Raw genomic sequence first — 23,185 nt, forward strand, 5'->3', positions numbered from 1 at the left:
CATGGACCTTAGAAACATCTAATCCAATTCCTTCAGGGAAACCTGAAGCTAGGATAAGTGAGGTAAAAACCTGATTTTGTTTTGATTTAAGGCTCCCAAGTTAGTAGAAAAAAAATAACATAACCAAAGCAGGAAATGACTCACCTCAGTACCTAATGCACAGGCATGCTTTTAATAGAAGTTTGACCAGGAAGCTTTTAAATATTATTTCCTTTTTTGTTAGGGTTGAATGTTTTGTGGCAACATGTAACTTTTTTTCTTTGAGAAAAGGACATGTTTATTGTAGAAAAAAATGTAAAATGGGTAAGCTGCACAAAGAAGAAAATAAGTCATCAAAAAATGGTAGTAGCTGTCCTTCAGGCTTTCTTTCACCTATGCAACAAGAACAACTTTATTTTTTTACATGTACCTTGACAGGTACTTATTTTTGGACAACAATCACAGAAACAGCAGTGTTCAAAAGAGCTGAAAATTTCTTGGCTCAACTGGCTTTTCTCACCACCAATGAGCCGCCATACTGGCTGACTAGGTGAGAAATTTAAACTTTCTCTGTTGGTGATTATGTGTGTGTGTGTCCCCTTGTTCTAGAGCACTAGGGAACAAAGAATCACGGAGGGGCTGTGGAATTCACTTCCTGGAAAAGACAAAAAGGGACTTGTAGCCTAACACCTAGCAGCTGGTTTTCACATGGTTCTCAGAGTTCTAACTCTGGAGAAATGCTACTTTGTAGCCTAAAGGAAATAATAAGCAAGGTAAAATGAAACAACTTTAAGGAGAATTATGTGACAGACAACACAGTAGTATTTAATAAGTAAGGTTATATTTAGGGTTTAAACTAGTCCCTGAATATCCTTAATAACACTCTGGAGGAAAAACCAGGGTGAATGAGAACTTAAGCTTCCCAAGGATTATGGCTCAAATCCCCTGAAATCTATAGGAAGTCAAATAAAATTCATTGGTGAGTATTATATCTTTCCCATTGTTTTTTGTTTGTACATTATTATTGAGAACAGGGTAAGTTTGCTGCAGATGTTTTTTCTGTTGTTTCTTGAACAAATCAGGGGATGCTATATCCCTGAGTCAGTACTCCGTGGCTGAAAACCCTCCCTCCGAAGACTGCCCATGTCGAAGCGGGTGGAGACCTCACAGCGTACTAATAACGTGTCATCCTTGATGAAGGTTCTTTGTCTGAGGGCTTCCAGATGCATAAAAGTCACGTAGCCAAAACCCTTGGGGTTCCGGGGGATGGTGGGTCTCTGAAAGGCCAGGAGCTCTGGTTTGGCGTCCATTATTTCTTCGTGGTTTTGCCTCACAGCTGCTTCAGACTGGTCAAGGATGGTAAGGCGTATTGTCCCCTGGAAGGGCCACGGCAGGTGGCTGTCGTACTCCCCTTGCATCGTGTGGACAAAGAGCGATATGTAGTTGGCGCAGCGCTGCGCGCTCGGCAGCTGCAGGTGCAGCCGCATGCACAGTTTGTAGCCGGGTTTGCCTGTGTAGAACCCGGGGCTGTGAATGACAACAGGCTTCTCCTCTTCCTGCGATTTCAAGTGCATCCCAAAGTTGCCAATCTTCCAGATGTAAATCCCATTGCACTGCTGTGCTTCTATTTCAGCAACTTTGTCCTCAAGGGTTCGAATAGTTCGCTTGAGCTCATTTACATACATGCTCTGGGTTTCCATTTTTGCAGTCAGTTCCCGGATTTGATGGTCTTGTCTTACAAGGCGACCCTCTAACTGTTGAATGGTTTCTTGGAAATTGTGGACTTCTGAGTGACGCCCAGAGGAAGGCCGGGTGGGAGGCACAGAGTCATACAGAGGCATGGTACACTGAGGCACAGGAGCTACCGCGAGGCTTAAAGTCTGAACAGCCTGGGCCATCATTCTCATATGCGACTGGGTATTCTCTTGCAGGTGGCGTGCCAAGTGATTCCTCTGCATCTGAAAATCAAGCACAGGCCTCAGGTAGGGAACAGAGATGTGAGGACTAGGAAAGGGACCTAGCCAAGTCAAATAAAAGGTTCTGAAGTCACATCATCACTCTCCTCAGTCCCCTACAACCTTCTCTGACTGCATCAGATTCTCCATCCAGAGAAATGATCTTGCCTCTTCATTCCCTGAAAAACTGAGAGGCTATCTGCTGAATATTCATTCAGGTTTCACTCAGACAAACCTCCCTCCCACTTGTAAAAGTATCAGGATCTATGCCCGTCCTTCTCTTTGGACTCAGAGCTGACCCTCCTCTTGTCCTAGCTTAATGCTTCACCTGGGCTCCAAGTGGCATCCATCCCTTTTCACCTCCTCAGGAGGTTTTGCTTAGCCATCTCCTTTCTCCTTTATCTTCAAACATTCTCTCCTCTTAACCATTCCCCTCAGAACAGATTTATTAAAGTCTTTCCTGTTAAAAAAAACCAGGGTGTGGGGGGAGCAACCCCTTTATTGATCTTGTATCTCCCTCAAGCTAATACCATTTTCTTCCTCTTCCTTTTATAACCAAGAGCCATCCACCTGCACTGTCTCCAACCCCACACTTATTTTTACAAATCTACTGCAAAGTGGAATCTTCCCTGTCTTCCTACTTTTCTAAGGTCATCAAGAATAGTCTAACTGTTATATGAAAAAAAGATAATATACCAATTCTACTGTGAGGGTAATTCAAGTACATTATAGAAAGAAAGTGTAGATGTTCAAAAAGAAAATAAGCTACCTGTTATCTCACCTACCATGAACATTTTGATACATTTTCTTTAAGTCTTTCTCTCTATGAACACAAGCAATAGAGGATCTTCCCTCAAGTGTAATCATACTATACACTATTTGCTCATTTAATTTTAAGTTATTAAATGCATACTTACGATAAAAAAAAAATTCAGATATAAAGGCACAGCAGAAGCACCAAGTGTACTCAGGCTCTCCAGAAAGAGAGACGACGCTGTCTCTCAGGTATCTGACAAAACTGATCACCAGGTCTTAAAACTCACGTCAGAGATCAGAACAATCCTTACTCCTTGCCTGTTTCACCAGCGTCTGAGACTGTTCATTCATGGCTCCTTTCCTGGTCTGCTTCTCTTTCCAGTACACTCCGTGCAACCCCAATCACACCTCCCCCTGCCATCACCAACTGCTTCCCCCACTTCTCTTTGGAGCTAAAGACCACATAAACAACGTGTCCGCCGCCTCCAGTCCACTGCTATCCTCTACCACACTATAGAACTTGATTTTCGTGATCTATATTTGAGAATTAAAAAAACAACAACTTACCTTTTCATGGCAACCAAAAGCACTGAACGTGCATGGGACTGGGGCTGTAGGGCAGTCTAGATCATAGTGATTGGGCATCTGAAAACCAAAGCAGAGGCTGAAAAACGTCCTTCCCTGCCTTTCATATTCTAGTTTGACAAGAGCATACTCACAATAAAGAATAACACTTCATCTAAACAAAATTATATTGTCTATGGCTGCTTTTGTTACAGTGGCTGAGCTGAACAGCTGAAACAGAAACCAGTCAGCCCACAAAGATTAAAATGATATTTACTTCCAAAAGTCACAGAGAAAGGAAATATCAACATCTCATACTGTGCCCCCAAATCACTCAAAATTCATTTCGAGAACATGAGTTTATTCCTATTGTTGGGGAACTGCCACCCTCTAGCGGCATTTTAAAGAAAAAGCACCTTCTGATGTCATCCACAATGCAACTAGAACTCTCACTGAGGTCCATGCCACTGATTCAGTTCAGTTCAGTCGCTCACTCGTGTCTCTTTGCGACCCCATGGACTGGAGCACACCAGGCTTCCTTGTCCTTCACTATTTTCCACAGTTTGCTCAAACTCATGTCTATTGAGTCGGTGATGCCATCCAACCATCTTGTACTCTGTCGTCCCCTTCTCCTCCTGCCCTCAATCTTTCCCAGCATCAGGGTCTTTTCTAATGAGTCAGCTCTTCACATCAGATGGCCGAAGTGTTGGAGCTTCAGCTTCAGCATCAGTCCTTCCAATGAATATTCAGGGTTGATTTCCTTTAGGATTGACTGGCTTGATCTCCTTGCAGTCCAAGGGACTCTCAAGAGTCTTCTCCAACACCAGAGCTCAAAGGCACCAATTCTTTGGCGCTCAGCTTTCTTTATGGTCCAACTCTCAGGCCCGTGATGAGGGACCAGTAAACTGTCTACGTCAGAGCCACTGACTGCACCCTGTACTTCCCTCATGACCACCTTTCATAGCTTCTTAGCTTCTGTTAACCTGCGCATACTCTGACTACAATGGGGAGATTCGGATGTTAGAAGACACTTTAAGCACCTAGGTTTTAAAGAAAGTCTCAGCTTTTAATCTGGGGACTCCAAAACACATTCTTTAAGTTAAGATTCATTACACAGAATTATGTTTTTTGAAAGTGGTATGAAATTTCCTCTAAAAATTTAGTTTAGCTATAATCTCAGATGACCTAAGAATATACTGGGCTACACCTAATGGAAGTTTTTGGCTTAATTCTCACTTATGACTTTAGTAATACTGCTATGTTATTTGTATTTGTCTGTTTTACAAGATTGTTGTTTCTTGCAATGACCAAATATGTAACTAAATCTCCAATGAAAATGATGAGGACTTGAACTGGAGGAGGAAATGGCAACCTATATGACCCTTCAGAAACAACATCTGTAACAGTGGTCAGCAAAATTGTCTCTGAAGGGTCATGGAATAAATATTTTCAGCCTTGTAAGCCCTATGGAGCCTGTCATGTGTGTGTGTACAAAGTCGCTTCAGTTGTGTCTGACTCTGTGCAACCCTATGGATTGCAGCCCACCAGGATCCTCTGTCTGTCCAATTCTCCAGGTAAGAATACTGCAGTGGGTGGCCATGCCCTCCTCCAGAGAATTTTTCCAACCCAGGGATCGAGCCCAGGTCTCGTATGCCTCCTATATTGGGAGGCAGGTTCTTTACAGCTTCATCTAGGAAGCCCCATGGACTCTGTCACAGTACTCAGCTCTCCCACTGCAGTACAAAACCAGCCATATACAAGACATAAACGCACGGGCAGGGCTGTGTTCCAATGAAACTTATTTTAAAAAGCAGGTAGCAGTCAGATTTAGCTGGTGGGCTGGTTTACTAATCCCTAACTTAGAATGTCAACTTTCTTATCAGAGATCAACGTGCAAGACAATGGCACAGTCAGAGTCAAAATGTAGGTTTTTTGACTCTAAACCTAGCGTTTTTTCCTACATTAAGTTTTATTTCTGCTAGGTTTTAGATGTGCTTTCCTTCAAACATCAAAACAAGGCAAAAAAGAAAAACCAGGTAGGTGAGAGTTCACAAGCAAAAACAAGTTTAACACCTTCAAATTAAGGCCCTGTTGGAAAAAAAACTAAAGGACTCTGTTAACAGATGAATGGAAAAATTTAGCCGAGGGACAGGTTTTGGTTTTCCTACTTAGTAAGGTAATCAATTATGATCTCTGGGTTTGCAGATTTCATGGGTGTATAAATATTTAGTGACTAATATTCATATTCTGTGGGTAAACTCTTCAAATGTCAGAAGATAGCAACCAGATGGAATTTTCCTTTCTCTATTAATAATAAAAATGAATAGTTTTCTATTACAGCTACTTCTGATGATGCCCCATCAAGGGTCTACAGACAACCGAACAGAGAGGCTACAGATCCTGGAAATCTCCCAACACGCCTCAGGGGCCATGGCAATAAGTAACGTTCTGCTACAGACTTGTTTCCTTCTTTTTCAAGTGGTTTCTGGATACCTAAGATCCTTATTTCACAATCTAAAGATGTATTTCTTATAAAGTTTTCTGTTCTTTAAATGAGCATTTTTAATTCTTTTTATCTAAAAATTACTTGGCTTTATTTAGAACTTTTATGAATATACATAAACACAGGTATTATGTTAATGATTTAGGAATTTTAAGTACTTATGACTGAGTACTTTGTTCTTTCTGAAAGTACTGTATCAATGTATCTGAAAAAAAAAAAACTCAAGTTTTCTAAAAAATTGAAATATAGTGGATTTACAATATTATATTAGTTTCAAGTATATAGCAAAGTGATTCAGTTACATATATATTTATATTTTTCGGATTACTTTCCATTATAGGTTGCTACCAGATAACAGATACCAGATACTGCATATAGTTCCCCACTGTGCTGTGTATATACCTGTTGCTTATCTATTGTATGTACAGTAGTTTGTATCTGTTAATTCAATACATCTAATTTATCTTTCCCCGCTTTTTTTCTTCTTCTGTAACCCTAAGTTTGTTTTTTTATCTCTGGGTCTATTTTTTTGTACATAGATTCACTTGCATCATTTCTTGGATTCCTTATGTAAGTGGTAACATATAACATTCGTCTTTCTCTGTCTGACTTACTTCACTTAGCAGGCTATTCCCTAGGCGCATCCATGCTGCTGCAAATGGCAGTTCCATTCTTTTCTATGCCTGTTGTTGTCATGGTTCAGTCGCTCAGTCGTATCTGACTCTTTGCGGCCCCATGGACTGAGTGATAGTCTAACGTCTATATACATATACCACATCTTTTTACACCAATCTGTTCGTGGGCATTTAGTCTGTTTCTAAGTCTTGCCTATTGTAAATCATGTAGCTATGAACACTGGGGTGCATGAACCTTTGCTTTCTTTTTTTGTGCTCCACTGTGTGGCTTGCGGGATCTTAGTTCCCCCAGCCAAGAACTGAATCCAGACCCTTGGCAGTGAAAGTGTGGAGTACTGACCAATGGACTGCCAGGAATTCCCCATGCACCTTTTCAAATTAAGACTTTTCATCTTTGGGGGGATATATGCCCATGAGTAGGATTACTAGATCACATGGTAGTTCTACTTTTTATTTTTTTAAGGAACCTCCATACTGTTTTCCACAGTGGTTGCACCAATTTACATTCTCACCAACAGTGTAGAAGGGTTCCTTTTTCCCTACACCCTCTCCAGAATTTATTATTTGTAGACTTTTAAATGACAGCCATTCAGACTGGTATGAGAGGACAACTGATTGTGACTCTGATTTGCATTTAAAACTCACAAAGTTTTAATTCTTCTCCAATCTGCATTCATTTTGCCTTATTGATTTAAATTTTCAATTAAAGACCTAATTTACTTCTTTAATCTAATTATGGAAATATTGGTTTATGAAAGAGAATCACTATACCTGTTCTCTGATGAGCATGGTATTGCAGTATTCACAGATGACATTTGCCAAAGGACAGTTCTGCTCATGAATCTAAATTTTATTGGCGAAATATAAGAAAAAATGTGAGAAAATCTGAAAAGGTAAAAACAACCCATTTTTATAACAAGAAATATTTTTCACTATGAATAAATTAGGGACACTGGTATGTGTAAAATAAAAATGTGAGAATAATCTATAATGGTTATTTTCTCTCCCTTCGCCAGTGAAGAAATGAGATTCATCTCACCCTCCAGCTCTTTGAGAGAATATGATAGTATGCATAAGAGAATCTTTTAAGTCACTTTTTGAAAACCTGATTAAAAGTCATAGAGCATCTGTGACTGTTTGGACATCATTCATCAATACTATACTTCTCCAAAGACCTCTTTTCAGAAATTTCCAGTAGCAGCAAGATGATTTAATTAAAACTCTTATCAGGAGGGTAAAGAACAGACGCATAATTGGGGCAGGTTGCCTAGGTTCTTGAAGGCCCCAGAAAAATGAGTCTTGTTTTCTAGAATACAATAAATTTAAGAAATAACTAACCCTCCTGGTTAGGCCCATTTTTAAAGTTTAAGAACACACCAATTGGCTGTAATTATGCCTCAGACTTCACTGTTTTTAGCAAGTTAGCTGACACTGAATAATTAATCAACTTAATAAGCGTAATACACTTGATCTCATAAGTAGGGACATTACCAAGATGAACCTGCAAGAAATAAAGTCTAAGGAAATACCTTGATAGTAAAAAGAACATAAATTGTACATACATCATTTTAGTAAAAAGGACATAGGATGGGGATACAGATCTAGGATCTCTGTGCTGGCCTTCCCATTGATAACATTCATATAAAATCACTTAATCTGTCTATAAATGGAAAAAATGTTCTATCATCATGATGCTGTCAGGTGCCATGGAGTTTCTTTTAAAAACTAAACATTTTAATTGAAGTATAAGTACAGAAAAGTGACTTCATTTTATGTGTACAGCTCAATGAATTATCACCAAAGAAGCATACTTTGTGGATGTAATCTCCTCAAAGTTTCAACAATTCATTCTCTTTTTTAAAGAGAAAAATGTAAGTCTTATACAGTAATTATTTGTCTCTAATCCAAAACTGATTATTAAAATTCACATAGGGAAACAGATCAGCACATACTTTCCTAGAAGATTTTGTTACTTGTATATCTTCTACAGTGGTTAAGGAGCAGAAATAATGCTTTCTAAGAAACAGACGAAAATATAAACCCTACATTCATTTACTAAAATGGTTTACTTAACTTACTTTCTTAAAACTCAGTCTTCTCACAATTGATAACACAGACTCAGGACTAGATTAACATCTTCATCTCTGCTAACTCCTTCCACTGTACATTAAAAAAATAAAACAGTAGTTGAATCAACAAATCCAACTTAGTACATACCTCTTTATCTTCAAATGCCATTGATACAGCACAGTTTTCACAAGGAACCTGTCTCCTTGGACACTCCTTGAGAATATGAATATTAAGATGGCATTTCTGGAAGGGACGCTGGCATTGTGGACAACTCATAAGAGCAAACTCACAGTGTGCTTGATGCTCCTATGAAGAAAAAGAAATAAGCAGTATTTGCCAGTCCTTGAGAAATTTTCTAAATATATTCTAAGAATATACTGTTCTCTTCTATAGATTTGGCTACTGAACCTGCTTTGTGTAGTACACACCACAGAACCACAATATGAAGGCTTTAATGGATTTTTTTCAAATAATGGTTGTGAATTGAAAGTTTATACAAAGGACTTACTTTTCAGGTTCATTTATCTAATTAGGGAAGAGAGATGAAAAGAAGCAGATTTTCTCATCGTCAATTTAGTGCTGTGTCCAAAAGGCCACTCTTTCAAAAGGAGCTAAGGGAGTAAGTTATACGTATATTTTAAATGCTTAATTTCAAATGGAACTTAAGTGATATTTAACTTCTCATAAAAACCACCACACTAAGGATTAACTTAAAAACAAATTCTTTTATCTGGTGGCTTCAGTTCATCTTAAGCTATAGGAGAACTCCATTTAGTTCAAAATAAAATGAATAATTTAGAAAACCAGAGAAACAAGTATGATGAGGGTGCTAAGATGATGACTACTTGGGGCTTGTTGCTTATTTCAAAATGAGAGAAATGAAGCTATGGGATTAAAACGTGACACATTTAAAACGCTCTTCAGTTTCATTGCAGATAAAGTTCACCCAAAAAGCTTTTAGAAGAATACTGATTTATTTTTTATTATTACAGGGTGTAAAGCCAGAGTAGACGGAAAAAGAAATTTCTGGTTTCTACTTATATTTATACTCAATAATGAAAGGGTTGGTATTAATTCAGCAAGAATTTACTAGCCAATCACTATATGCTAAGCAGTGGCAATATCCAGATGGACAAAGCGAAATCCCTGTTCTCCAGGAACTTCTTGCATAAACGCACATGGCTAGAAAATAACTTTAATACCTCAAGATGCCTCAGTTCCATCTTGTGCAAACAACCTTCATTTGGACATTTCACCATCAGCGAAAGAATCTCTCGTTTTGCAAAATTGTCAGGAAATAGTTGGTTTTCCAGCAGTATTTCATTGTCAACTGGACATTTGTGACCTGCATCCCTAAAAGAAACAAATACATTATTTAGTAGATTTAAAACATTCACCTTAGAAAATACAAAACAATAATACATCACATATATAAATTCTTCATATATTATTTCCTATAGAAAATAAACACATTGTATTGTATAATATCACCAAAATAAACTGTCCTTTTACGGACAGTTTATGAACCAGTCTTGCCTGTGTTCTGACAGCAGCCATTTAACATACTAGGGAGATGTAACTAAATATATGCTGCTCAGAATACACTAATAACATGTCTACAGTTATTAGTCATAAGTAAAAATTACACCCATTAGCAGTAACCCCGTGAGGCCACATTTTTAAGGTTTACTCTGAAAGTCATCAACACTGGCTCATGGACAACACCGGTTTCTTGTATCTTTGTGTCATGGGTACAATGCAGTTGGGAGTTAGAAGGACCTCTACGTCCTGCTTCCCCATGGTTTATTCCATCCAATTATGGGAAAAACTATCCCCAAGAAGCTTGGGTGTCTGTCATGCCCCTTTCACTTTTGGGGATGTTTCAATCTTCACTCGCAAAATGTGGCAGGTCAGGGAGGCCACAGAGCGTCCTTCACTCAGACACTGGTGGTGCACTTCCTATGTGTGAACAACAGCGGTGGTTCCTGTGGAGGTAAAGTGCTGAAAATAAGCTGTGCTGTCCAACGTCTCAGAACCAGAAATGGTGTGACAGAGTGTTTACCGGGCCTCTCTCACATTGCATGATGTTATCATTACACTGTCAAATATTTTTTTGAGAAGCAGGGACATAAACAAATTTACTGAAATATATTCCCCAAACCTAGATGATTGGGTGTTTAAGAGAAAGAAGAATCTTTCAAAGTGAACTGGAAATCATTACCCACTGCATAAGCAATCACTCCAAAAGAATATGGAATTGATTGAGATGTCTTTTGATGCTCTGAATGACTATACCGACGAGAAATTCCTGAGCCGTTCCTTAAGAACATTAAAGTCAAAGTTAGTGGTCATTTCTAGTTTAGGAGATAGAAAAAAAGAAAAAGGACCTCGACTTCCTTTTGTGGGTTTTACTTCCTTTTCAGATCACTGTTCTACTACTTTCATGAATATCTTGCTATTAAAAACCTGCTAAAGACTAGTTACCTTCCTGGGCATGGGTGAAATACTGTACACCTACAGAAAAAGCCAACAATTCACAATGTGGTCTTGATTCAATCTAAATATAATATAAATTGAAAATCACTATAAACAGAAGAAAAAAGAAAAGGTAAGCCTTTAACAGTCTCACGTATGCCCTAAACCAGTGGTCTCAGCTGGGGCACCTCTGAGCCCCCAGGGACATCTGGCACTGTCTGGAGATGCTCCGGTTCTCACAACTGCAGAAGTGGGCCTATTTTCACCACCCAGTGAGCAGAGGTCAAGGACGCAGTTAAGCATCCTATAACACCCAGGACATTCTTCCACAACTCAGAACCATCTGGCTCAGACTGCTGATAGTGTGGAGGGTGACAAAACCAACCCTAAAGAGACATTGGCAATTCACCACTGGTTAACAAATTTTTCTCCAAAACTGAAGTGAGACACATGCTCCCTTTTAATTTAAATTAAGCCAATTCCCAAGTATGGATGCTGCTGCTGCTAAGTCACTTCAGCCATGTCCAACTCTTTGCGACCCCACAGACATCAGCCCACCAGGCTCCCCTGTCCCTGGGATTCTCCAGGCAAGAACACTGGAGTGGGTGGCCATTTCCTTCTCCAATGCATGAAAGTGAAAAGTGAAAGTGAAGTCGCTCAGTCGTTTCGGACTCTTAGCGACCCCATGGACTGCAGCCCACCAGGCTCCTCCGTCCATGGGATTCTCCAGGCAAGAGTACTGGAGTGGGTTGCCATTGCCTTCTCCAAGTACGGATGAGGTTACCACAAATTCAAATTTTATAGAAAGGTCTAGCTAGACTCACAAGAGAAAAAAGAGGATTCAAATAATAAAATCAGAATGAAAGAGGAGACATTACAACTGATACCACAGATGCAGAGAGATTCATGTGAACAAGTATATGGCGGCAAATTTGATAACCTAAAAGAAATGGATAAATTCCAAGAAACATACAACCTCCAAGACTGAATCATAAAGAAACAGAAAATCTGAACAGACTAGATTACCAGTAAGGAGAGTGAATCAGTAATCAAAAACCTTCCAACAAACAAAAGTCTAGAAGCAGATGGTTTTACTAGTGAATGCCATCAAACATTTAAAGGAGAATACCAATCCTTTTCAAATTCTTCCAAAAAAAAAAACAGAAGAGGAAAGAACATTTCCAAACTCCTTTTATAAGCCAAGCGTTAACCCTGACACCAAACCAGACAAGGGATGCCACAAGAAAAAAATAATTTACTTAAAAGTCACAAGAAAAGCTTACAAGATGAGTGAATGGCCAGATAACCTACTTAGAAATGATTTCACCAATATAAGTAGATGCTTATTAATTGAAGAACCTAAAATTCCTCTACTTCTTCCATTTTTTGGTCTTGTATAGAATTCCTAAAAATGTTCCCATCTACTTCTGAATAACAGTAAAATACATCTATTTCTTAGGAGATGAATTTTATTCCTTTGTGGAAATCCCAAATACTTTCATTCAGTTGAAGCAGTCATGACTTACTGAGCACCTACTACGTATCAGCACTTAGGAAATATCAAGAAATAAAGCTCTCAATCCCTGCTGTCAAGGAGCTTATCTTCCAGGGGGGCAAGCAGACAAAAAGCACACAAATTATCTACATTTTTAAAGATGAAAAATGCTGAAGAAAAAAAGTACTTAAGGGAGAAAGGGAGTATGGGGAGATGAGGTGGAAGGCACGCTGTGGTATAAACAAGGAGGCCAGGGTACCTACAAGAAGGTGAGATTGAGAGGTACTCAGGAGTAAAGTGCATTGACTAAACACTTAGCTGATAAGATGCAGAGAGAACAGCTATAGCCAACTACACAAGGCAAGAGCATACTTGGCAAATTCAAGGAACAGAAAAGAGTGAACAGGTAGAGGGAATGGGAATCTAATAGAAAGGTGGTCAGATATGACTTAGTGACAGAACTAAGGTCTTACAAGGGCTCTGGCGTGTACTGCCAGATGACGGGCTGCAATGCTTGGAGCAGAGATAACATCATCTTATGTATCTCACCAGGTTCGTTTTGGCTGCTATATCGAGAACAGTCTGGAAGCAGGCAAGGGCAGCAGCAGGGCAGCCTGTGAGAGCTGATGGGGATTCAGCAGGGTGGTGGCAGTGAGGAGACATTGAATGTTGGCAGAGCCATCGATCAGTGTTGCTTAGTCACAAAGTCACATCCGACTCTGCAACCCCATGGACTTCAGCCTGCCAGCCTCTTCTGTCCCAACAATACGGGACTGGGTTGCCATTTCTTTTTCCAGGGGATCTTCTCATTTTAGGGATCGAACTCAAGTCTCCTGTATCTCCTGCACTGGCATACAGATTCTTTATCACTGAGCCACCAAGGAAGCCCTGTTGATCAATACCTTAGGTGAAAGTGAAAGTTGCTCAGTCACGTCCGACTCTTTGTGACCCCATGGACTATACAGTCCATGGAATTCTCCAGGTCAGAATAGTGGAGTGGGTAGCCTTTCCCTTCTCCAAGGGATCTTCCCAACCCAGGGATTGAACCCAGGTCTCACGCATTGCAGGTAGAGTCTTTACCAGCTGAACCACAAGGGAAGCCCCCTGCATTGGCATATGGATTCTTTATCACTGAGCCACCAGGGAAGTCCCATCAATCAATACCTTAAAAGAACTGGTTATTTTACAGTGGTCCATAGGCTTCAGGTAGCAGACAAAAACGTAATGTGGCTAAAACGAGAATAATGATTACTTATAGAGTCAGCATTATTTGTACTGTCGAGATGATCATATTCTAGCTGCATCATCATTTAAAGTACTTTTTATATTATTTTCTTAAAGCTTCAAGACACACTCCAGACTATAATACAACTGCTTTAAGTAGAAGGAGCTACTTATTGTTTATTTATCTAATAGTCAAAGAGGGAAGGAGATAGTAATTACCTTTCATGCTACAGTAAGAACTGGAATAAGAATGTAAATTTCTCAGTTTTCTGTCCACTGTTCTTTTCCCTGAGGCAGCTTTTTATAAATGTGTAAGATTATTCTGTGTAATAATGTTCCATTTGGTTGTTACAGCATCTGATTCTTTCTTTATGCTCACGCACCTTATTGATTTGATGATGCAGGCTTTGCAGAACCTGTGGCCGCAAGGTGTCTGCACCGCTTCCCGCAAAGCCATCAAGCAAATGGGGCACTCGTATTTGCTTTCCAGGGGTGGGTCAAATTCCACGTCGTACCCCTGGATCTCCTCCATGAAAGAGCTGGAGAGAGTCACTGTGCTGGCCGTCCCACTCACGCTGTCGTCTTTTGCTGCAGTCCCACAGGAGCTGGCAGCCATGGCGGCGCAACAGTCGCTCTCGGACTGGCTGGATCCACAGCTGTTTTCACAGTGTAGCAGACTCATAGTAACGTGATCATCAACTGCTCTGTAGACACAGCAAGGAAAAAAAAAATCCCTTAACATATATTCTCACACACACGTATATATCATAGCTATCTATGCCAGCCACCTTTTAGTGGATATATTAATACATTAGCTATGCTAATATCATTTACAGAAAACTTTCAAAGTTTTTTTTAGCTTTGCTTCATAAACATACTATTTTATAAGTTAAGAAATTCGTGAGCTTGTAGAAAGCCGGAATAAGGTTAACAGAAGAAAAATACCTCAGTTGTAATAATTAGCATAATTATCTGTTTAAATGTCTGTTTTCTATGACTGGAGTTTCAAGAATATTTGTTTCCTCAGTACTTAGCACAAGCTCTTTCACCCATCAGGTGTTCATTAAGCAGCTGAAATGAACTTAGTTATGAGGCTCGAGTTCCTTCAAGTATTCAGAGCGGAAGGCAACGGTACGACGGGCAGGCAGTGCAAGGAAGACCAGTGCACGTGGGATAAGAGGATCGTGAGAAACTATTAGCTATGTGATTTAGGGCGATGTAACCATTTGGATCTCAGTTTCCTCCTCTAGACCTAAAATTCTTTTGGGTACAGCTGACCCGTGAACAACTTGGTGTAAGGGGTGCCACCCTGCACACGATAAAATATCCAAGTTGGCCCTTTGTTCTCAGAGTTCCACATTCTTGAAGTCAACAACCACAGATCCTGTACTGGAAAAAAAAAAAGCATATAAGTGGACCTGTGCAGTTCAAACCTGTGTTGTTCAAGGGGTCAACTGTACCTCCAAATGTTCAGTGTGGCAATTTCTATTATGCAGGAAGAACAGAATTAAAAAAGCGTATTATTTCTACGTCCCCGTGCCCTCAGTCAAGTGACTATGTTTCATTATTAATGACTGGAAAAAAAAATGAGGTTTTGTTTGCCTATGGAAAACTATGCCTTTCATGGGTAGGTAGGATGCTTTCAAATTCAAACCTTTACTGGAATTTACAAGTTAACAAGTTAAGGTATAAAAGCAATTCACAGCCTAGTTAACCAGGTCCCTCCTGTAGATAATTACACTGAAGGAAAATTCTGTCTATGTGCCAGATATACAGCTGACCCTTGAACAACATGCGGGTTAGGGGTGCTGACTCCCACGCAGGTAAAAATCCACATACAACTTTATGGTCTGTGTCTATACCCACTTATTCAACCAACCTCTGATGACATAATGTTGTAGTATTTATTGGGAAAAAATCCACCTATAAGTGAATTCATGCAGTTCAAACTTGTGTTCAAGTATCAACCAGAGTTCTAGAAAACAGAATGTAACTCTCCAGCCAATGTTGTAGACAATGTATCCTCAGCCTGTCTCAGTTCAGTTCAGTTCAGTCACTCAGTCCTGTTCGACTCTTTGTGACCCCATGAATCGCAGCACGCCAGGCCTCCCTGTCCATCACCAACTCCCGGAGTTCACCCAGACTCACGTCCACTGAGTCAGTGATGCCATCCAGCTATCTCATCCTCTGTCGTCCCCTTCTCCTCCTGCCCCCAATCCCTCCCAGCATCAGAGTCTTTTCCAATGAGTCAACTCTTCGCATGAGGTGGCCAAAGTACTGGAGTTTCAGCTTTAGCATCATTCCTTCCAAAGAAATCCCAGGGCTGATCTCCTTCAGAATGGACTGGTTGGATCTCCTTGCAGGCCAAGGGACTCTCAAGAGTCTTCTCCAATACCACAGTTCAAAAGCATCAATTCTTCAGCGCTCAGCCTTCTTCACAGTCCAACTCTCACATCCATACATGACCACAGGAAAAACATCTAGCTTTGACTAGACGGACTTTTGTTGGCAAAGTGATGTCTCTGCTTTTGAATATGCTATCTAGGTTGGACATAATTTTCCTTCCAAGGAGTAAGTGTCTTTTAATTTCATGGCTGCAGTCACCATCTGCAGTGATTCTGGAGCCCAGAAAAATAAAGTCTGACACTGTTTTCACTGTTTTCCCATCTATTTCCCATAAAGTGATAGGACCAGATGCCATGATCTTCGTTTTCTGAATGTTGAGCTTTAAGCCAACTTTTTCACTCTCCACTTTCACTTTCATCAAGAGGCTTTTGAGTTCCTCTTCACTTTCTGCCATAAGGGTGGTGTCATCTGCATATCTGAGGTTATTGATATTTCTCCCGGCAATCTTGATTCCAGCTTGTGTTTCTTCCAGTCCAGTGTTTCTCATGATGGACTCTGCATATAAGTTAAATAAGCAGGGTGACAATATACAGCCTTGACGTACTCCTTTTCCTATTTGGAACCAGTCTGTTGTTCCATGGCCAGTTCTAACTGTTGCTTCCTGACCTGCATACAGATTTCTCAAGAGGCAGGTCAGGTGGTCTGGTATTCCCATCTCTTTCAGAATTTTCCACAGTTTATTGTGATCCACACAGTCAAAGGCTTGGCATAGTCAATAAAGCAGAAATAGATGTTTTTCTGGAACTCTCTTGCTTTTTCCATGATCCACTGGATGTTGGCAATTTGATCTCTGGTTCCTCTGCCTTTTCTAAAACCAGCTTGAACATCAGGAAGTTCACGGTTCACGTATTGCTGAAGCCTGGCTTGGAGAATTTTGAGCATTACTTTACTAGCGTGTGAGATGAGTGCAATTGTGCGGTAGTTTGAGCATTCTTTGGCATTTCCTTTCTTTGGGATTGGAATGAAAACTGACCTTTTCCAGTCCTGTGGCCACTGCTGAGTTTTCCACATTTGCTGGCATATTGAGTGCAGCACTTTCACAGCATCATCTTTCAGGATTTGAAACAGCTCAACTGGAATTCCATCACCTCCACTAGCTGTGTTCGTAATGATGCTTTCTAAGGCCCACTTGACTTCACATTCCAGGATGTCTGGCTCTAGGTCAGTGATCACACCATCATGATTGTCTGGGTCATGAAAATCTTTTGTATAGTTCTTCTCTTAATATCTTCTGCTTCTGTTAGGTCGATACCATTTCTGTCCTTTATTGAGCCTATCTTTGCATGAAACGTCCCCTTGGTATCTCTAATTTTCTTGAAGAGATCTCTAGTCTTTCCCATTCTGTTGTTTTCCTCTATTTCTTTGCATTGATAGCCGAGGAAGGCTTTCTTATCTCTTCTTGCTATTCTTTGGAACTCTGCATTCAGATGCTTATATCTTTTCCTTTTCTCCTTTGCTTTTCGCTTCTCTTCTTTTCACAGCTATTTGTAAGGCCTCCCCAGACAGCCGTTTTGCTTTTTCGCATTTCTTTTCCATGGGGATGGTCTTGATCCCTGTCTCCTGTACAATGTCACAAACCTCATTCCATAGTTCATCAGGCACTCTATCAGATCTAATCCCTTAAATCTATTTCTCACTTCCACTGTCTCATTTCTATATAAAAATCCTGTCTGCCACCATGACAAACAGTGGATTAAGACAGTAATCCTCAATCTTTTTACCATGATAGAAATCTTTATTTTCCTTCTCAGAAATACTGAGAACCATTTGATGAGCGCCTACAAAGGATGAGACAATATTCTGGCTGGAGAGGCAATACCATGAAGTGGTGAAAAGCTTAGGTGCTAGAATTGGATGATGTGAGTTTAACTTCTGTCTCCATTATTTGGTGTATGCCCTGGGCAAATTACATAACCTTTCTGTGCTTCAGTTTCCTCATCTGTAAATGGGGATAACAAAAGAATCCACCTTAGACTTTGATTAAGTGTATTAATATGTGCAAAACACTTAGAACTGTGCTTGGAAGTAAAGTGAGTTATCCTGTGTGACTCCATAAGAGTTATTTTATTTAACAATTTCATTGTTCCCCTTTCCCCCTTGTCAAAGGGAAAACTCTGAGTCTTTAAAAGGCTAAGCAACTTGCCAAGGATTAACCAACTAATAAGAAACAGTTAGGATCAGAACTCAAGACCACCTGACCCCAGAGCCTGTGCAATTTGTACTAGCCTATAGTTGTCTATATTTTGACAACTTTGTCTATCAAGCTGTATTAAAACTCTTTCCAATTATTTTTATGACACTAGACTAAGATGCTGACAACAGCTTCTATTAAACATGAGCTGTTTAATGAAACATGAGCTGTCCAGTATTATCAGGTTGGGTTGATAGAATTCTAAAAAATCAGTAAAGAAAGGCTGATGCTTTGTTTCATTTTTTTACTTTTGATATAATATTTTCAAAGAGTTAAAAACAGTTCAAGAATCCTTGTTACAGGTAATGCAGATTCCCAGGGAAGGCTGTACAAGTAGATGAGAAGGAAAGGAAAGGCAAGATAATGGAAACGAACAGAATTAGTCTTTACACCTGTGCTCCAGGAGGGGGTGAAAGGCCCCTGTTACACCCTCCAAATCTGAGGACAGATGACACTGTGATGCTATACTAGGGTTTATATCCTTTGTTTTTTTATTTTCCCGTATACATTTTTGTTGGAGAAGGAAATGGCAACCCACTCCAGTATTCTTCCTGGAGAATCCCATGAACAGAGGAGCCTGGCAGGCTACAGTCCATGGGGGTCTCAAGAGCTGGACACGACTTAGCAACTAAATACACACACACATATACATTTTTGTGCTTAATTACTACTTTAGGTAAATTTCTTAGAAGTAGAATTATTAGCTCAGGTATATAACTTTTTATGATTTCTTATAGATGATGCTGGTTATCCAACATGAGCTACATTTTGATACACAATATCAAAGGCTTTCTAATTCCTACTCCCAAGAGCAGATTAAGTATGAGAGAACACATTTTATATACCTTTGATAATTCCACATATAGTTACTTTTTGAAACTTTATTCATTTTTTTAAAGTAAAATCACTTTTGAGAAATTAATGTTTGTTTGGTTATACAGCATATATCAAAGTACTAGCCAGAAGACAAAAGCAAAAGTCATTGAGCCAAGTCTACTTTTTCTGCCCAAATGTCCAGTTAAAATTTAGTTTATTGGATAGTTTATATACTGCCCTCTTGCTGTCCAGTTCAAAAAACTTGAAGGTCTTTAGGTTGAAAGAGACCTTTTATAGCAAATATGTTACTAAGAAAACCTGTCTAGTCAGTCACAATTCCTTAAAAGGAATTCCACTGTGGGAATGCAGTGTTAAGACACGAAAGTAAGCATGTCTTAAAAATCTAATTGCCACTACTTTTCAAGCTTTTAAGAAGTAATACAGAAGCTTTACACCTTTCAAATAAATTTTAGGTAGTCACTGTGTCTACAGGATACAGTCCCATGTAACTATACTGCAAAGGGAAAATTAAGCTAAAGCAGTATTTTAAGTGCCATTCAGTATTTTTAGGTTTACTCTTTCTTTCTGGCAAGTTAAAACAATTTTTCCCTTTGATTTTCGGGATTGTGATGACTTAAATGAAAATCATTTTCCTAACTACAATGAGTAACTGTTTTAATTAACACCAATGAAAAAAATAGTGCTTACAGTCAGCTACAGAAGTGAATGGAAGATGACCTGGCAACCAACTAGAAAATATTATGTTCTATTAGTTTTTTTTTTTCACATGGTGCCTCAGGTATCCACTGCATGAGATGCTACAGAGGTAGGCTTGGCTTTTCATAAGCTAAAATAGAGTTAACAGATATTCTTACTTGCAAATAAAGATTTCTTACAGCCTCTTTTCTATTCTAACATTTAGAATTCATGGGGCTTTCTACATGAATTAACAGAAGAGACAGTACAAAGTTCATGGTTCCTTAGTAGGTTAAGAGTTTCATGACTAATTCCCTCTTTGTGAACTTAGTAAGCACTGCATTAATTAAATATTGTAGGATGTATCCACTGCCAACTTATTTTGACTGCAAAATGAATATTGAAAATAGCCTTATAAGAAATCATAGCTTACATTCCCCTATTAGCATGGTGTGTATAGTAGTCTAAAGAGTATACTGTTAAATTATCTTGTGGGAGGGGGAGTAGAGTTATGCACAAAAATTTGTTTCTGTAAGATCTACAGATGCTAGGAAGAGAAACCCACCAAGCTAAAGAAATCAACGTTATATCTTGAAATGGTCAATTTTAAGTCAACGGAAATTTGTTCATAGCTAAACATGTAACTCACATAAAGTAAAACTGTGTTAATACAAAACACTGAGAAATCACCTCTAATTTGCTATTAGCTTTAGAAACAAGAACTATTTATTAGGTTTTTAAAATATATTCCTAAAATTGCAAAGACCTGCAAAAGTGTTGCAATGGCCAAGAAGTGCGGGCCAAAGGAGTCAACTGCTATCCCGTATTCTTGAACACAAATCTGAGGGGCATTCCCCTTTCTAGGCACTATTTGTTCTCCTCCAGGAGGCAAAGATTTGAACAACTTCTTTCAAAATCTAAGAGGCCACAAATTTATCAGGTATTCAAATCTGTCACAGAAAAGCCCTCAAGTTACAATTTTGAAACACTGTGCTGTATGCAGCGCGTGCAGGTTCAAACTGATTTTCACACGGGCACCAAGTGCCTGAGACACAGTCCTTCCTTGAGTCATGAAAGGGGCCACAACGTCCTCACTCCACCCCCAGCCTTAAGATCAGAAAAGCCCCTTCTTCTTTCCCTAGCATTCACAAGTGGATGGATAAAGCGCCTGTGGCCAGATTCTCAAGGCCAACACTCAGAAAGTTTTTCTTGTTTCTATGCCTGTGTACAGCAAGGCATTTAGTAGTAAATTACTCTCCCGAGAAACCAGAGAAAACACGCAGATATTACAGGTTCAAGCCGCTAAAACTTGTAGGTACTTTCTGTTCACTCAAGACAGTCCTAACTCTCAGCTGGAGTTCCCCTGAAGCCAAATACTAGGAACAGCTTTATCAACCCAGCGTCTGGAACAATCGCTAGAACTCCCAAGTGCAGGCGCGGGGGAGGAAACATTCGTGTCAGCTGAATAAAAAAAAAAAAAAAAGCTTGCTGCCTGGGAAGTCTACCGAGTTCAACATGGAGCCTCAAAATAGCTTTCCCATGACAGTGACAGAGGGAGTCGCTACGAACTTAAGAGGGATTTTTTTTTTTTTTTTTTTTTTTAAAGCTGCTAACATCCGAGCGACGGGAAAATCCAGGAGACGATTTCCTCTTCTGGGAAGGGAATGCGCGGAGTGGGGCAGGTCGGGCGGAGGAAGCTGGCGCGCGACTCCCGCTGGGAGTTGGAGTGACTCGGAGAGGAGGTGCCCGCAGGCCGGCGCAGCAGAGGGGACAGGGGGCGGGGTCCCCAACCTGTAGGAGCCCAGGGGAGAGGAGGCGGCGTCCCCAGCCCTTGGGAAGCGAGGGGACAGGGGCGGCATCCCCAACCCGTCAGAAGCCAGGGGGCAGGGGCAGCGACCCCAACCCTGGGAAGCGAGAGGAGAGAAGGAGACGTCCCAGCTCGTGCGGAGCGAGGCCGCGACCTCTAAGAGCCGTCAGAAGACTCACCGTTCGGGTTCGCTGGGCCGCCGACTCCACCCGGCAGCACGACTCCGCTCGGCCAAGGCGCCAGAAGAGGAAGGCGCCGCGCTCCGCGCCGAAGCGGCCGGAAAGCCAGTCTCCTAACTTGAAGGCCGCCACTGCTGCGTCTCTTGGGCGCCCGGAGCCCGAACCCCAGAGGTGGACACCCCTACTTCCGCCTTCTCTGCTCGCAGGAGGAGCGACGGGCGGGGAGCGGGCGGGGAGGAGACAGAGGGGCCGAGCCGCGCGGGGCGTCCCCTGGCGGCGGTCCTCCACGCGAGCGCGCTGTGGCGCAGGCGCGAGGCGGTCAGTCTAGCGCTCTCCCGCTGTGCTTCTGTCCCTCGGTGGTGGGAATCCCACCTGGGTTCTTTACACCGCAGTCCTGAACTCGTGTGTGTGTGTGTGTGTGTGTGTGTGAACTGGGGTGTGTGTGTGTGTGTGTTCCTGAACTGGTGTGTGTGTGTACTGGTGTGTGTGTGTATGGCAGCAATAGCAGTAATTCCACACTGTTCTGACAGCTTACCTATCCAAGCAGGAGAGAAATCCCAACTCAACGAAATCACTCGACTTTCGAGAATCCTTGAATCCTTCCCCAACTCCAGCGGACTTGCCAAGGAAGTTTCCATCAAAAAGAGAACCCTCTTATCACCTTCCCCTTCAACCAGTCCAGGGGAGTCAAACCCGTATATTTAAAAAAATTTTTTGAAACTTCTGCCAAGCACATCATTTCTTTTTCTGTCACTGTCACAAGAAAGCTGTTTTGAATTCCCCGCGGAACTACATGCAGACATGTAAAGAATGTAACACGCAGGAGATGCCTGAAAGATTTTGACCCACCGCTGCAAACCTGACTCATCCTTCACCTTTTTAGCGGAGGTATTGCCAGGTGATGGATTTTATATGTACACATCCTGAAACCAGAGTGCTTCGTTCCAATCTAGTTTTTCTGTTTTATAAATTACTGAACTTTAAATAATGTATTGAATCTTTCTTCAGTTTTTGATTTCATATTAAAATAAGGATAATGATAATATCTACCTCATTGGTAGCATGTTGGAGTGAGATAAGTTAGTACATAGAAATAAAATTTTTAAAACTATCTAGGATGTAGTATGTGCTCCGTAAATGTTAACAATAATGTATTTCCTGCTTTCTCATTGCTGATCTATTTTTTAAAAATACTTATGTCTTTAAGAAACTGTCACAAGTTTTCAATTCTATCTGCCCCCTTCTCTTTTTTAAAAAAAAGTATTTTGAAATATTTAAGATATAAAAGAAATTAGACACACATTTATGTGCTCACCACCCAGCTTGCTAAAGGGCCAGTAGGATTGCCAGCTCTTCTGTATCACTCCCCAGTGATTCCCTAGGCTCCATAAACATAAATCCTTTGTGCAATGGTGAAGAGATCATTATGTGAAG

At 40.5% G+C, this 23,185-nt stretch overlaps 1 protein-coding gene across 6 annotated transcripts; it reads right to left on the reverse strand.

Moving 5' to 3' along the window:
* Nucleotides 1-798: 798 nt before the first annotated feature.
* TRAF6 (TNF receptor associated factor 6) lies at nucleotides 799-21,949 on the reverse strand. Of its 6 annotated transcripts, none has more exons than XM_086341165.1 (8): nucleotides 21,752-21,949; nucleotides 14,966-15,040; nucleotides 14,040-14,360; nucleotides 9,665-9,815; nucleotides 8,610-8,768; nucleotides 7,164-7,235; nucleotides 3,258-3,335; nucleotides 799-1,937 (listed from the first exon to the last, which is right to left on the reverse strand). In XM_086341165.1, the coding sequence occupies exons 3-8, from the start codon at nucleotides 14,336-14,338 to the stop codon at nucleotides 1,068-1,070; spliced, it is 1,629 nt and encodes a 542-aa protein (XP_086197291.1). In that variant the 5' UTR covers nucleotides 14,339-14,360; nucleotides 14,966-15,040; nucleotides 21,752-21,949; the 3' UTR covers nucleotides 799-1,067. The 6 variants fall into 6 exon arrangements, with proteins under 6 accessions (XP_086197291.1, XP_086197292.1, XP_086197290.1 ...); XM_086341166.1 differs by having other exon boundaries at nucleotides 14,966-15,045; XM_086341164.1 differs by lacking the exon at nucleotides 14,966-15,040.
* Between the last annotated feature and the right edge of the window lie 1,236 nt (nucleotides 21,950-23,185).

This window comes from Bos grunniens, chromosome 15 (genome assembly GCF_055505025.1).
Source record: "Bos grunniens cultivar Pamir isolate PY7600 chromosome 15, Bosgru_T2T1.0, whole genome shotgun sequence".
NCBI lineage: Eukaryota > Metazoa > Chordata > Mammalia > Artiodactyla > Bovidae > Bos > Bos grunniens.